Source organism: Pan paniscus, chromosome 3 (genome assembly GCF_029289425.2).
Source record: "Pan paniscus chromosome 3, NHGRI_mPanPan1-v2.0_pri, whole genome shotgun sequence".
Classification (NCBI taxonomy): Eukaryota; Metazoa; Chordata; class Mammalia; order Primates; family Hominidae; genus Pan; species Pan paniscus.
This window is the reverse complement of record NC_073252.2, coordinates 148,684,508-148,698,430: the sequence shown is the minus strand read 5'-3', so window position 1 is coordinate 148,698,430 and position 13,923 is coordinate 148,684,508. Positions and strand designations below refer to the sequence as shown.

The 13,923-nt window shown below is 33.1% G+C and overlaps 1 protein-coding gene across 5 annotated transcripts in view; it reads left to right on the top strand.

Annotated features, from left to right (window-relative positions):
* Positions 1–13,923, top strand: part of LRBA (LPS responsive beige-like anchor protein) — a 799,485-nt gene that overhangs the window by 235,781 nt on the left and 549,781 nt on the right. For all 5 annotated transcript variants that reach the window (XM_055111907.2, XM_063603583.1, XM_034959239.3 and 2 more), the window contains exon 31: positions 8,860–8,993. In XM_055111907.2, the coding sequence (XP_054967882.2) occupies positions 8,860–8,993 (134 nt within the window). The remainder of the gene's footprint in view (positions 1–8,859; positions 8,994–13,923) is intronic.

The window sequence follows — 13,923 nt, the reverse complement described above, 5'->3', positions numbered from 1 at the left end:
GACTTCAGTTTTTCTCAAATCATGTTAGAGTCTATAGGTATGCCTTTCTTATAACAATCCTGTACCCACATTAAAGCTGCATTTTCAGTGCAAGATAAAGATATTTCTCAAAAAGTGCAAGTTTTTTTTGTTTTTTTTTTGTTTGTTTGTTTGTTTTTTTGCCTCCTGGTGTCACTGCAGTGACAACTTTGCCAACATCCTTTTCGTTACAATAGTTCTTATGCGAGATTAATTTCTTTGGAAATGGCAGGCAACCATAGCTACAGACCTCAATCTACAGTACATATCAAGCAATTCAACTTTTTCTTATAATGTCATGACTTTTCCCTGCTGCTTGGGAGCATGTCCAGTATTGCTAGTGGCACTTTGTATGGGTCCCATTATGTTATCAAAGGTTTATAATATTGCAGTAAACATGATGAAAAATATATGAGAACTGGGAGAGAGCACTTTTACTGTGATACACAGTTTACTGGAGAGACAAACTTCCCAGTACTTTGGGAGGCTGAGGCGGGTGGATCATTTGAGATCAGCAGTTCAAGACCAGCCCGGCCAACATGGTGAAACCCCACCTCTACTAAAAATACAAAAAAATTATCTACGCATGGTGGTGGGTGCCTGTAATCCCAGCTATTTGGGAGGCAGAGGCAGGAGAATCTCTTGAACCTGGGAGGTGGAGGTTGCAGTGAGCCGAAACTGCACCATTGCACTCCAGCCTGGGCAACAAGAGCAAAACTCCTTCCCCTCCTGCCCCATAAAAAGAGATGAACTGCATGCTCTGAGATGACTAGTGTCACACAGCATTTTAAGTGATGCTAACAATACCAGAGCTCAATGCAATTGTGGCAGGAAGTAGCTATGAAATTATTACAGTAGTACAGTATGCATTAATGTTAATTTTATACAGTTATGCTTTAATAATTAAAATTTACATTGTTTACATTTCTTTTAACTGTAGATGGTACCATGTACTATTTCTAAGTGTTTGTGTTCGTAAGTTTTGATATATTTTAACTTATTTTTGTGTCTTCTGAGATTTTTCATTTTATGAATTTTTTTTTTTTTGTCTGGGTGCAGTGACTCACACCTGCAATTCCAGCATTTTGTGGGCTGAGGTGGGAGGATTGCTTGAGTCCAGGAATTTGAGACTAGCCTGGGCAACACGGTGAGATTTTAAAACAAAAAGATTAGCTGGGCATGGTGGTGTGTGCCTGTAGTCTCAGCTACTCAGGAGGCTGAGGCGGGAGGATCACTGGAGCCCAGGAGTTTGACACTACAGTGAGCTGTGTTCATGCCACTGCACTCCAGCCTGGGTGACAGAGGGAGACCTTGTCTCAAAGAAACTTTTTAAAAATTGATGCATAATGAGTGGGATTTATTCTGGGGATGCAAGAATGTCTGAGCATACACAAACTATCAGTGTGATACATCATATCAACAGGATGGAAGACAAAAGCCATATGATCATTTCAATTGCTGCTGAAAAGCATTTGATAAAATTCACTATTCCTTCATGATAAAAACTCTTAAAAAACTGCATATAGAGGGAACATAACACAATAAAAAGCCATAAAGAATAGATCCACAGCTAGTATCATATGGAACAGAGAAAAACTGAAAGCCTTTTCTCTAAAATCTGGAATGAGACAAGGATGCCCACTTTCATTACTGTTACTCAACACAGTACTGGAGGTCCTAGGTAAAGCAATCAGACAAGAGAAAGAAATGGCATTTAAATTGGAAAGGAAGATGTCAGTTGTTTGCAGATGATATGACCTTGTATTTAGAGTATTTAGAAAAACCTAAAGAGTCCATAAAAAACTATTATAACTGATAAATTCAGTACAGTTGCATGACAAAAATTAGCATACAAAAATTAGTATCATTTCTATATGCTAACAGTGAACAATCTGAAAAAGAGATCAAGAAAGTAATCCAATTTACAATAGCTATAAGTAAAATACCTAGGAATAAACAGCCAAAGAAGTGAAAGATCCCTCAGTGACAACTATAAAACATTGATGCAAAAACTAAAAAGGACCCCCAAAATGAAAGATATTTCATATTCATGGATTGGAAGAATTAATAGTGTTAAAATGTTCATGCTACCCAAAGCAATCTACAGATTCAGTGCAATCCATATCAAAATACCAGTGACATTCTTCACAGAAATAGAAAAAATATTCCTAGAAACTATATGGAACCACAGAGACTCAGAATAGCCAAAGCTATCCTGAGCAAAGAGAACAAAACTTCGAATTATACTACAGAGCTATGGTAACCAAAACAGCATGATACTGTCATAAAAACAGATACATAGACCAATGGAATAGAATAGAGAACTCAAATAAATCCACACGTCTACAAGTGAACTCATTTTTGACAAAGGTGCCAAGAACATGCAATGGGGAAAGGACAGTCTTCTCAGTGGTACTGAGTAAAGTGTATATCCATATGCAGAAGAATGAATACCTTTATCTATTACTATATACAAAAATCAGTTCAAAATGGATTAAAGACTTAAATCTATGACCTGAAACTATGAAACTACTGAAAGAAATCATTGGAAAAACTCTCCAGGACATTAATCTGGGGAGATTTCTCGAGTAATACCCCAAAAGCACAGGCAGTCAAAGCAAACATGGACAGATGAGATCACATCAAGCTACAGAACTTATGCATAGCAGAGAAAACAATCAACAAATTGAAGAGACAACCCACAGACTGGGGATTATATAATAACCTTATAATTCTGGTTAACTGACAAGGGTTCTAATAATCAGAATATATAAGGGACTCAACCAACTCTATAGGAAGAAATGTATTAATAATAATTTAAAAATATTACTACATTTTAAACGAAATGATAACCTTAAAATGGGCTAAAGATCTCAATAGACATTTCTCAAAGAAGACATAGAAATGTCAAATGATTTTATGACAAGATGCTCAACATCATTGATCAGAAAAATGCAAATCAAAACAATGAGATATCATCTCACTCCAGTTAAAATCGCTTATATCCAAAAGATAAGCAGTAACAAATGTTGGCAAGGATGTGGAGATAAGGGAACCTTCATATACTGTTGGTGGGAGTGTAATTACTACAACCACTATGGGAAACAGTTTGGAGGTTCCCGAGGCAACTAAAAATAGAACTAGTTTGTGTTTATAACACTGTGCTTACCGGTTTAAGCTGTGATTACCGATGTGTGCCACCATGCCCAGCTAGTCTTTGTATTTTTAGTAGAGATGAGGTTTCGCCATGTTGGCCAGGCTGGTCTCAAACTCCTGGCCTCAAATGATCCAAAGTGTTGAGATTACAGGCATCAGCCACTACGCCTGGCTTCAATTTTTATTTATTTATTTTATTTTTGAGACGGTGTCTTGCTCTGCCACCCAGGCTGGAGTGCAGTGGCAGTCATAGCTCACTGCAGCCTCAAACTCATGGGATCAAGGGATCGTTCTTCCTCAGTCCCCTGAGTAGCTGGGACCAACATGTCCAGCTATTTAAAAAATTTTTTGTAGAGATGAGGTGTTGCTCTGTTGCCCAGGCTGGTGCTGAACTCCTGGCCTCAAGCGATCCTGCTGCATTGTCCTCCCAAAGCATTGGGATTCCAGGCGTGAGCCACTGTGCCCTGTCTATTCTCAATTTTTATAATTTATTTAGATTTGTTAGTGTTAGATTGAGTACTCAGAAATATGTGAGGCTATACTTTTAAATTTACTATATGTTAATATAGTTACATTGTTTACTAATGATCAAAATTTTATGTATTTTAGCATTTATTTCTTTTTTAAATAGTGTAGAAATTAAATTTGTGCCTTACTGATGTCTTCAGTGAGTAGATCATGAACATATTTAGGAAATCATGCTTAGGTGTAATACATTTTAAGGGGTTTATTGAAATAGAAAACAACAGATAATTTTGATGGTAGCATTTTCCAGGATGTTCTGTAGAATTTAACATGTCTGGTATTCATTTAACAGTCTCTGATGGCAAGGAAACTGCTCTGTTTTTTACCCTCTTTTTTTTTCTTATTTAGAGACCCCTTTGTAAAAACTTTCATGCTGCCATGGGCTGGTGGAATATCTTTGGGAATTTCAAAGCATCCCTCTGATCATGTATTTATCTCAGGAATGCTATGTCAGAAATCACAACTCTCCTCATATCTTAAGTATTATCAACTTCCAAGGAATAGCTGGAAAGTTTAGAGTAACAGCTACATGAATAAAACCTTGCTGAAAGGCTGCCAGGTTGTGGGCCTTTGTGAATGCAAAGGTGTTTGTGTTCATTCCCATGCCAAAATTCTTGTTCTTATCTAATTTGAAGATCCTCTCTGATGATTAGTGAATGCCAGGGATTTATCTTGATAAAGTTCAAGGACTGGTTTGGCTTTTCAACTGGATCCTTAGGGACTGAAGTGGTAGGCTGAAATGCTCTTTTTTCCTTTAGTGAACTATTTGCATGTTAAATAAAATAGCATTTGTGTGAGGGTTTGTGATATTTGAAACTGATATAATGCTGAAATGGAAGTTCTCAACTTTATTGATCGGGAAGGCATTGTTGCTATTTGCCTATTGCCAGTAAATTAAAAGAAACTTTGAAATGAGTATCCCTTGTTCAGGGGAAAAAAAAATCCAGCAACAGTATTTTCATTTGTTCTGTGTGGTACTTTAGGAAAATTACTTCTTTCTCATTTGTAAAATTAGCATAATAATATGTACTACTAATCTCAAGGGTTGTCATAAATTAAATATGATAATTTGTGTATGTTCTTAAGCACGGTGCCCCACAAATATTAAGTATTCATAGTGAGTTCATAAAGAAAAAAATGATAATAAGAACAATTTTTATCTCTTTTAATATTTGGTTTATAATTGACAATTTGGGAAACCAGCTTGCATAATTGGTTGTCTATCTTTCAAATTCCTTATGCTAAAAAGTTTGAAGCACTTTCTGCTAAAATTGATGTAGATATAAAAAGTTCCAATAATTGTTCTTAAACATTAAAAAAGATTTCAATTTGTTTCTTAAATAGAAACTTAAGCTGTAGCCTGAGAAAGATGCCAGAAATATCCCTAGCACATTGCCTGTCATGTAAAGTCTCAGTTTTGTCAAATGCATATTGCATTTTCCTCTGTGTTTTCCAATGCATTGTATAAAAAGTTAATATTAAATGCTTAGTTTTTGCATGATGAATCTTAACTATTGGTAAGTTTAAAATTCTAGATTATTTTTGTTAACTGTAGAACATGCTTTACTAATTTAGATTTATACTTATATTTAACAACATAAACACGATAGGTTAAAGATCTCTGTTGAAGATTTTAGTCTTTTACACTGAAACTTTATAGTAATAATGACAATGATTGGTAAAGACAATGAAAATATTTCAAAATCTACCTACTGCTTAGTGTCCTTTTAATTGGATCATTGTAACTTTGATTTTTCTTTGATTTTGTGTAGCCTTAAGCTGAAGCAATGTTATGTTAATTCCTTAGAATTGATTTGAATCAGTCAGCGAATTTGGAAATTGATTTTATTTCTCTATTATATACTTATTATGTAGCTATATGAAATAATGCAGCTTTTAAAAATTTATGAGCAGATGTATTTTTGTGATTTTATGGTAGTATATAAATAATTTTATATGTTAGAGATCTTTATTGCTGTTGATTATAGATGATTCTAAAATTATGTTTAAATGTTAATATGATTGTGGTGATAAATATACAACTTTGTGAGCATACTAAAAATCTCTGAACTGTATATTTTTAGTGAATTAAATGGTATGTGAATTATATCTCTGAAGTTTTAAGAAAGGTCAACATGGGGAAACGGTTCAAATTCAAGGCTCTGCTGTTAGATAAACCTAGATTTCCGTGGTAGTTCTACCATTTACTTTGGTTATTACTTTACCTTTCTGAGGTTTATATTTAAAATTTCTAAAAATTGAATTAATATGTACCTTAGGATTGTTTTGAGAATTGAATAATAATTCTTGGCATATTGTCAGTGCTTCATTTATCTTAGCTGCTATTAGAATTTATAATTTTATATTACCTAACAAGCAAACAGGATTAAGAAGAAAGCATCTTGGCAGAGGAGGCATATATACAAAGGGTTGGAGTTGTGAAATGACACAACACGCTTAGCAACCATAAGAGCATGTTGAAGAAGTGTGTGAGGAACATGTAAAATGTAAATTCATGTAGAAAGCCGTACTTCTGACCTATCATTCCTGACAATAGGTGAAAGATCTTGGACAATAAATATTTACTGAACTGAATAAAAGAATAAGACCTTATTTGTGACTGAAACATTAACAGCAAGAGGCTAGAGGATTAGAAATGAAGTTGAGTTCTTTTGTTGTGTTTAATTAGCTATGTCATCTTGAATAAATAGGGATTGTGCATATTTGGAACAGCTGTAGTAAATTCTGTTCTGTTACCAGTTTTCCAGTGTTTTATTATGAAAATGTTCAGGCATACAGAAAAGTTGAAAGAATTGCACAGTGAACACCTGTAGACCCATCACTGAGATTCAACAATTAGCTTTTAGCTCTGTTTGCTTCACCATGTATCCATCAATCAATCTTATTTTTGTAATGTACTTCAAAGTTGTAGACATCAGTTCACTTCACTCTTAAATATTTCAGCCAGCATGCAGCTCTCTAACTGGAGATCAATACAGTTTTTTTTTTGAGCTAAAATTTACATACAATGAAAGACACAGGTCTTAAGTGTACCATTTGATGAGTTCTGACAAATTTATACACTTGTGTAACCTTAAGTCCCCATCATGATATCATTGGTCTTGAAAGTTCTCTTTCCCAGCCAATTCCTGTTCCTATCCCCCAGAGGCAATTATTCTGATTTTTTTCTACCATAAATTAGTTTTGTCTGTTCTAGACGTACATGTTAAAAAAAAAAACCCATAAAGTATATACTCCTTAGTATAAGACTTCATTCAACATAATGCTTTTGAGATTCATCCATGTTGTTTGTTACCTTTTCATTTCATTCATCAGTAGTTTGTTACCTTTTATTGCTGAATAATATTCCATTCTAGAAGCATAGCACCATTAAAAATTTACTATATCTGCATAAAGGACATTTGGGCTATTTCCAGTTTTTGACTATTATAAATAATGCCTGTATGACCATTACTGTATACATGTTTTGTGGACATAAGCTTTCTTGAGGAAATTCCTAGAAGTGGAATTGTTGAGTCATAGCATAGATAGGTATATATCTTACATTTTGATTATAGAAAAAGCAATTGCACTTTTCTAAGTATTCTTTTCTATTGCTCAATTCAGTCCCTACTTACTGTATGAGTAAACTAGATCTTGCTGGTTCTTTCTTTTGTGAACAAATGTGAAAGTAAATTCTTCATATTTCTCCTCCCTCCCCTGCAAAAACATTGGTAGAAGACAGTGATTTTCTTAGGCAATGGGTTTTAAATTTCTCCCTCCAGTAGGAAATACAAAAATTACATTTTGCGTTGTTTTTGAAGGTACCACTAATACATACGTACACACACACATTCGTGCACACACACACACACGCACACACACAGACACTCGTCATATCTACTCCCCCTTAAGTCAATAATCTTGATCTGATATAAGCTGCCGTGATTTAAGCACACCATTTTGGATTGGGGGCTCAGGTGGCTGTTGCTTCTATTTTTTAGTGTATAGTTAACATTGGCAGTCACCCTCATAATGACATGACACCAGCTACCCTGAAGTACATTGAATAAGCCATGCCTAGCACAAGAGACCTTGATTTAATTGGCAACAGTGTTTGCCCTCACATGATAGGCACTGAAGTAAAACGAAACCTATTTTGCTTTGTGTGTGTGTTTTTAAAAATAACTACAAAAATGTATTATTAAAATATTGGAATTACATAATTTTCACTTTTGAATGCATGTATAGGGATCAAATACCTAAGTTACTTTGTTTAGAAGCTGAATACTTTAAAGCTATTAAGGGAATACTTGAAGCTCGCAGTTATAGTACTGTCAACAAAAGATGTGATTAAATAAATTGAATGTTGAAGACTTTGGGCTTATGGTTAACACCAGGTAATTAAAAGTAAGCACTGCTGCGGGAGTGCATTATATATCAGCTGTCCTCTTTACCTCATTAACTGAGTTTTTGCATGTTTATGGAGCCAACTTCAATTAAAAATGCCTTTTAAGTTATGCCTAACAAGGTCTTTTAGTTACTGTTTGGTATAAAGTATTACATTTTAATTGAAATTGGTATATCATACATACCTGTGTTTGAATAGTATACAAGATAAAGAACTTTGACTATTTGATATTTTTGCGTATGGTTTTTATTCCTATGCATTGCTTTTTTATATATTATCAAAAGATATAGTCTTTGGGGTTTAAAAATTAAAAACTGGGTTGTATACATGTTAGCAAATTGCTTATATCTGCTTTTTTTTTTAAGCTTATAAGATTTCTAAGGTTTTATTATCTCAGATTAGCAGTGCTTTACAATTCTTGTGGAAACGTTGAATTTTCTGCTTCAATACTTTTGGTTATATTTTATTTGTTAGATAATTAAGATGATCCTAAATTTTAAAAATACTATGTGGTAAATATAAGCTTAAATGTTAAATAGATTATTATATTTTCATAGTGAAATGCAGATAAATATGGACAGTATTGAAGATATTTCATGTTGGGTGAAAAGTCTAAATTGTACATCAAATAGAAATAAGAAAGAAAATTAGAAAAATAAGTTAGCTACCTAGTTTCTGTTTTGAAATTCATGTAATTAATTCAAGACATCAATTTGTATCTTTCAATCTGTTTACTTTCTTTATTACAGAAGTGTCATTGTTGCAGCAAAAAAGTCAGCAGTCTTACCTTCCACCTTTAATACAAGCATACCTACCAATGCTGTCAGTGTGGTTTCCTCAGTAGATTCAGCCCAAGCCTCAGATATGGGAGGAGAATCACCAGGTGAGTTAGTTATCAGTGATTTCAACAAAAATGTTTTTAGATCTCATTTTAGCAACGCTTAAGATTTTTGATTAACTTAAAATTTGGGGGCACGTTAGAAACCATTGTGCTTTTATACTGTTGATTGTTTACTACTTTTCTGAATAAATTTGAGTAAAATTAGAAGAAATTAAGTCAAGGATTTCACTATTTTCTCCACTCAAACCTAGTAGTGTGTGGTAGATTAGATGCTGCTAGTTGGGTAGATGAGTGCATGGATGAATGATAGATTCATAAAAATATTTTTTTCCATTATTTTCTTTCCCCGCACTTAAGAAGATGTATATAGATAGTGGCCTAAATAAGAAAGTCTTGTTGACATGTAATCTTTTAATGTAGTTACTGGTTGTCAAATATTTTGGACTGTACAAAAAAAAATATTTATATAGTGTCCAATACTTTGTTTTTTTTGGCATATTTTTTTGGATTAGAGGCTTGGAAAGGAATGCTGCTCTGAAGTGTAGCATCATTCTAACAATGGTCATACTGGTTCATTTCCTCCTATAGCACTTTTATTTTTGTCCATCTCTCCTTCTACATTCTTTCCATGTTTAAAAGCATATATATGGATAAAAAATTATTTCCATGTATAAAAGCATATATATGGATGCAAGATCCTATACATTGATGGGAAGCTTAATGGTGATACTGCGTAAACTTGAATAATGTGAAGAATGTGCAGTATTAAAATGACCAAGTATAACAAAAGGGATGTTACTGTATCAGTGGTTTTCTTCTGGATATTTTGCTGTTTCTTAAAGTTAATAACAAGATATTGTACCTACCAAAACACTCATCTTATGATTCTAGGTTGAGATTGACGGAAAATAAAGGAATTTTGAAGGAATGGCCTGGTGGATTATATTGAGATCAGAAATAATGCCGTTACTTCTTTTGGGATATCTCAGGCCAGGGTTTGCCTTCTATTCTGCTGTTCCACCTTTATTTGGCAAATTAGCATATCTTGGAGAGTTTTGTTCCAAACTTGATATTGCTACTGGCCAGTAGCTGGGAATTTTTTTCCTTGATGTGTACTATGTAATCATGTATCCTAGAAACAAATACTATGTTTATTTCTTTTGTCTTCTCTTTTATTTGTTATTGTACTTGTGTTAACAAAAATACATTTTATAAGAAGTTTTAAACATATTTAATTTTTTTACAAATTTTATAGTATTTAGTGAAAAGAGAAAATGTTCCAGTAGGTTAAGTAAAAGAAAGTTATATGCAATTCTTTACGTACCGTATAATTACAACCAAGTGACTTATCTACCTTCTTTACACGGTAAAAGCAAGAAAGTGTATTATGAAGTCATTTGGATCTCCATGAAGTTGGGCTACTGGCAATTTTGATTTTCGAAATTTACTTTAGGTGGCATTTCTAAAATTTAATTAATAGTCTTGTATTATTTTTATTCTTAGGAAAAATAGTGATTAGAAATTTTTTTCTAGTTTGAAACCAAAAGCTGCGATGGTAGCAGAGTTTTGTCTGCCTTGCTTTTTATTTTATAATTTTTTCCAAAAATTAATAGACTTTATTTTTTAGATCAGTTTTAAGTTTACAGGAAAATTGAGTTTGAAGTACAGAGAATTCTCAAATACCCTGTCATTCTCTCCCTCGCTGGTTTCCCCTGGCCCAGTGAGAATTACAAAGGAAAATGGGCATGAAACTTTAGCAAATTTTTCATCTTTATTGTTCCATTATACTCTGATGCCTCTTTTTTTTTTTTCCTTTGGAGAAGAAATAATTTGGTAATTCATTTGGAGCTGGGTATGCACATTTCCGCTTCTCCACCCCCATCCAAAGTCCTTTAAAAAAAAAGAATCAACTGTGGTTTTTCTAGAGTAGTCCCTTTTGTGAAAAATGCAATAGTTATTAATATCTATGAAATGATTTACCTGCCGTCTTTTAAATTCAGGTATAGTAAATTTTTCATTAACATCCAAAATCAAATGTAGTTTCAGAAATTCAAAGTACATTGAGTAAAATATTTTCTTATACTGCCCTCTAGTTTCAGTTTAGGAACAGAGGAAATAGGACCCTTTGATTGCTTTTAAGTCTATTCTTTAAAATTTAAGTCTTGGAGTTTTCAGAAGAGATAAGAAACAGCTGAGACATATGGGTAATATTTTACATGTAACAGTATTATACATTTCTCTCTGAAACCATTGTATTTTTTCCAGTAAATTCATTGTAATTTAAAATATTCACTTTGAAAACCTGTATGCAGAATTATAAAACAATTTGCTATCTTGAAGACTTATATTTATTGGCAAAATCTACAAAACCCTATACCATTGATCCAGCTCATAATGTATCTTATTTTTCTATTGTTTACATTTTGTATAATTTGTGATAGAGTTTCTCAAATAGTTACCAATTTTTTTTTCCATCTTGAGCTAGAATTTTAAACTTTTTTCCCCTCCTTAGCCCCCCCCATTTTTAAAAAAACAGTTATTGCTTTTTCAGTTATTTCAAGTCTTCCTTGTGATGATGGTCTTTCTGTTTACCATTTGTTTTGGTTTCCACATCTGACTCTTCTTTTTCCTCTTTCACTGTGTTCTTGTTACTGTCATATGGGTTCTCCATTTCAGTGTATTGCTTCTATTTTATTCCGTTAATTGATGCCATGAACATTACTGCCTTGATAAGAAAAATCTAACCTAAACTAGTGTTTTTGGTTGTCCTGCTTCTTACTCTTCTGCCGCCCCACTTTACATGCTTTTGCCTACTATACTTGCCCTTGTACTTGTTAGTACTCATTTTCACATGGAAACTACCCCAACCTCCCAAATAGTTCTCTTTCCCTTGTCAGTATTTTTTTAACTGATAAATTTTTGTTTTCTTTTTGGTGGGTCTCTCGATTTAAGTTATCTGCCATTAAAATAAGTAGATAAATATATAGATGGTTCCATCTTAACAATTTTTTGACTTTATAATGGTGTGAAAGCAATACACATTCAGTAAAAACTGTACCTCAAGTATCCGTATGACCATTCTATTTTTCACTTTCAATACAATATTTAGTAAATTATGTGATATATCCAATACCTTCTTATAAAATAGGCTTTGTGTTAAATGCATTTGTGACTTAGAATATAGATGCTCCTTGACTTATGATGGGGTTACATCATGATAAACCATTGTAAGGTGAAAATATTGAAAATTGAAAATGCATTTAATGCACCTAACTTACCAAACAACATAGCTTAATCTACCCTATCTTAAATGTGCTCAGAACACTTACATTATCCTACAGTTGGGCAAAAAATTTACTTGATAGAAAATATGAAGTTTCTGCTGTGACATTCATATTTTCTGTTATATATTCACATGATATCTTCAAGGAAATTCCCATTTGTGGATATTTGGAAATTTTGATATCAAAATGAGACACATTTTACATGTGGTACAATTAAAGAGAAACTAATACTAGATAGATAATAATCACAGAAACAGAGTTAAAACTTGCCAGCTTTATATGAGGTCCAAGCTTTTTCTATGAAAATATTATCACTGAAAAATTTTATAGCCCATAAAAATTGAGAATTTGTTTGCATTTTGAAATAGTATACATTATTAAGACTGTAATTAACATACAAAACTTTTTTGGTGTACAAATTTCAAATTTTAATTTGAATAGTATACCTTAGCTTATGCAGCATTTTATCAACCAAAAGGACTAGTCTAAGAGCAACAATTGTATCTTCTAATTAATAAGTATTAAAAGATATTCATCAGAGGATAAGGCATATCCTTGTATATGCATGTTTTCAAAGAAAATAAAAGCGAAAGTGATTTTAGTAAATATATCAAAATCTAGAAATTTTATAGTCATCAGCAAAGATTTGATTACCTAGAATACAGTATCCTTTCTTTTTTCTTTTCTTCCTTTTTTTTTTTTTTTTTAATTGAGACAGGGTCTGTCTTTGTTTCCCAGGCTGGAGTGCAGTGGCACAATCATAGCTCAACTGCAGCCTTGAACTCCTGGGCTTGAGTGATCCTCCTGCTTCTGCTTCCCAAGTAGCCAGAACTACAGGTGTGTGTCACCATTCCTGGCTAATTTTAAAATTTTTGTAGCGACAGAGTCTTGTTCTATTGCCCAGGCAAGCCTTGAAGTCCTGGCTTCAAGTGATCCTTGCACTTTCACCCATATCCCTTCTTGTATGTTAAAATATCATTACTCTTCTTCCAATATGCTGTTTCTCTATATTGCAAAGCATAAATGAATAAATCAAAATTGAAACTAGCTCAATAGTGGAACTAAGTATACTGTTCACTAATTTATATGCCTGGTGTTTGCTATTTTGCAAAATTTAGTAATTCTACCACTTACTGGAATATTAGACAGTATCTGTTTATCAGAGCCATATACATTATTAATTAGTACTTTTTTAATATTAGGGAAATATTTGAGTCATAACCATCTTTGCTTGTGTAAGATTTAGGCCAATAGGCTTATTTTTATTCATTCAATAGGATTTATTTAATTAGTTTTTACTGGGCATGTAGACTATCCCAGGCTGAATTAACTGGTTCAGAAAAGAGAGAGAGAAATGCAGTGCTAAAGTGTTTAGGGGTTAAAAATTGGCATTTGTTTTAATGATTCTTTATTGCAAGGGACATTAGTTATTTAGACCCGCAGGGACCTTAAATAAACAATTGCCTACTCCCCAGATAGATGCTAGACAGATGATACATTTGCATTTTCCTTTTTGTTCTTTTGAATGTCTGGAAAACTGTCAGTTTGAAGGAGCCAGTTTATCAGTGCTAGGATAAGGAAAAGATAAGTGAGTATCATTCCACATGTTGGAGGTAGCTTCTGCATTTATGTATTTGTGATCATTTGCTGGAAATATTTAATGATAATTTAAAACAAATTGATTGAAA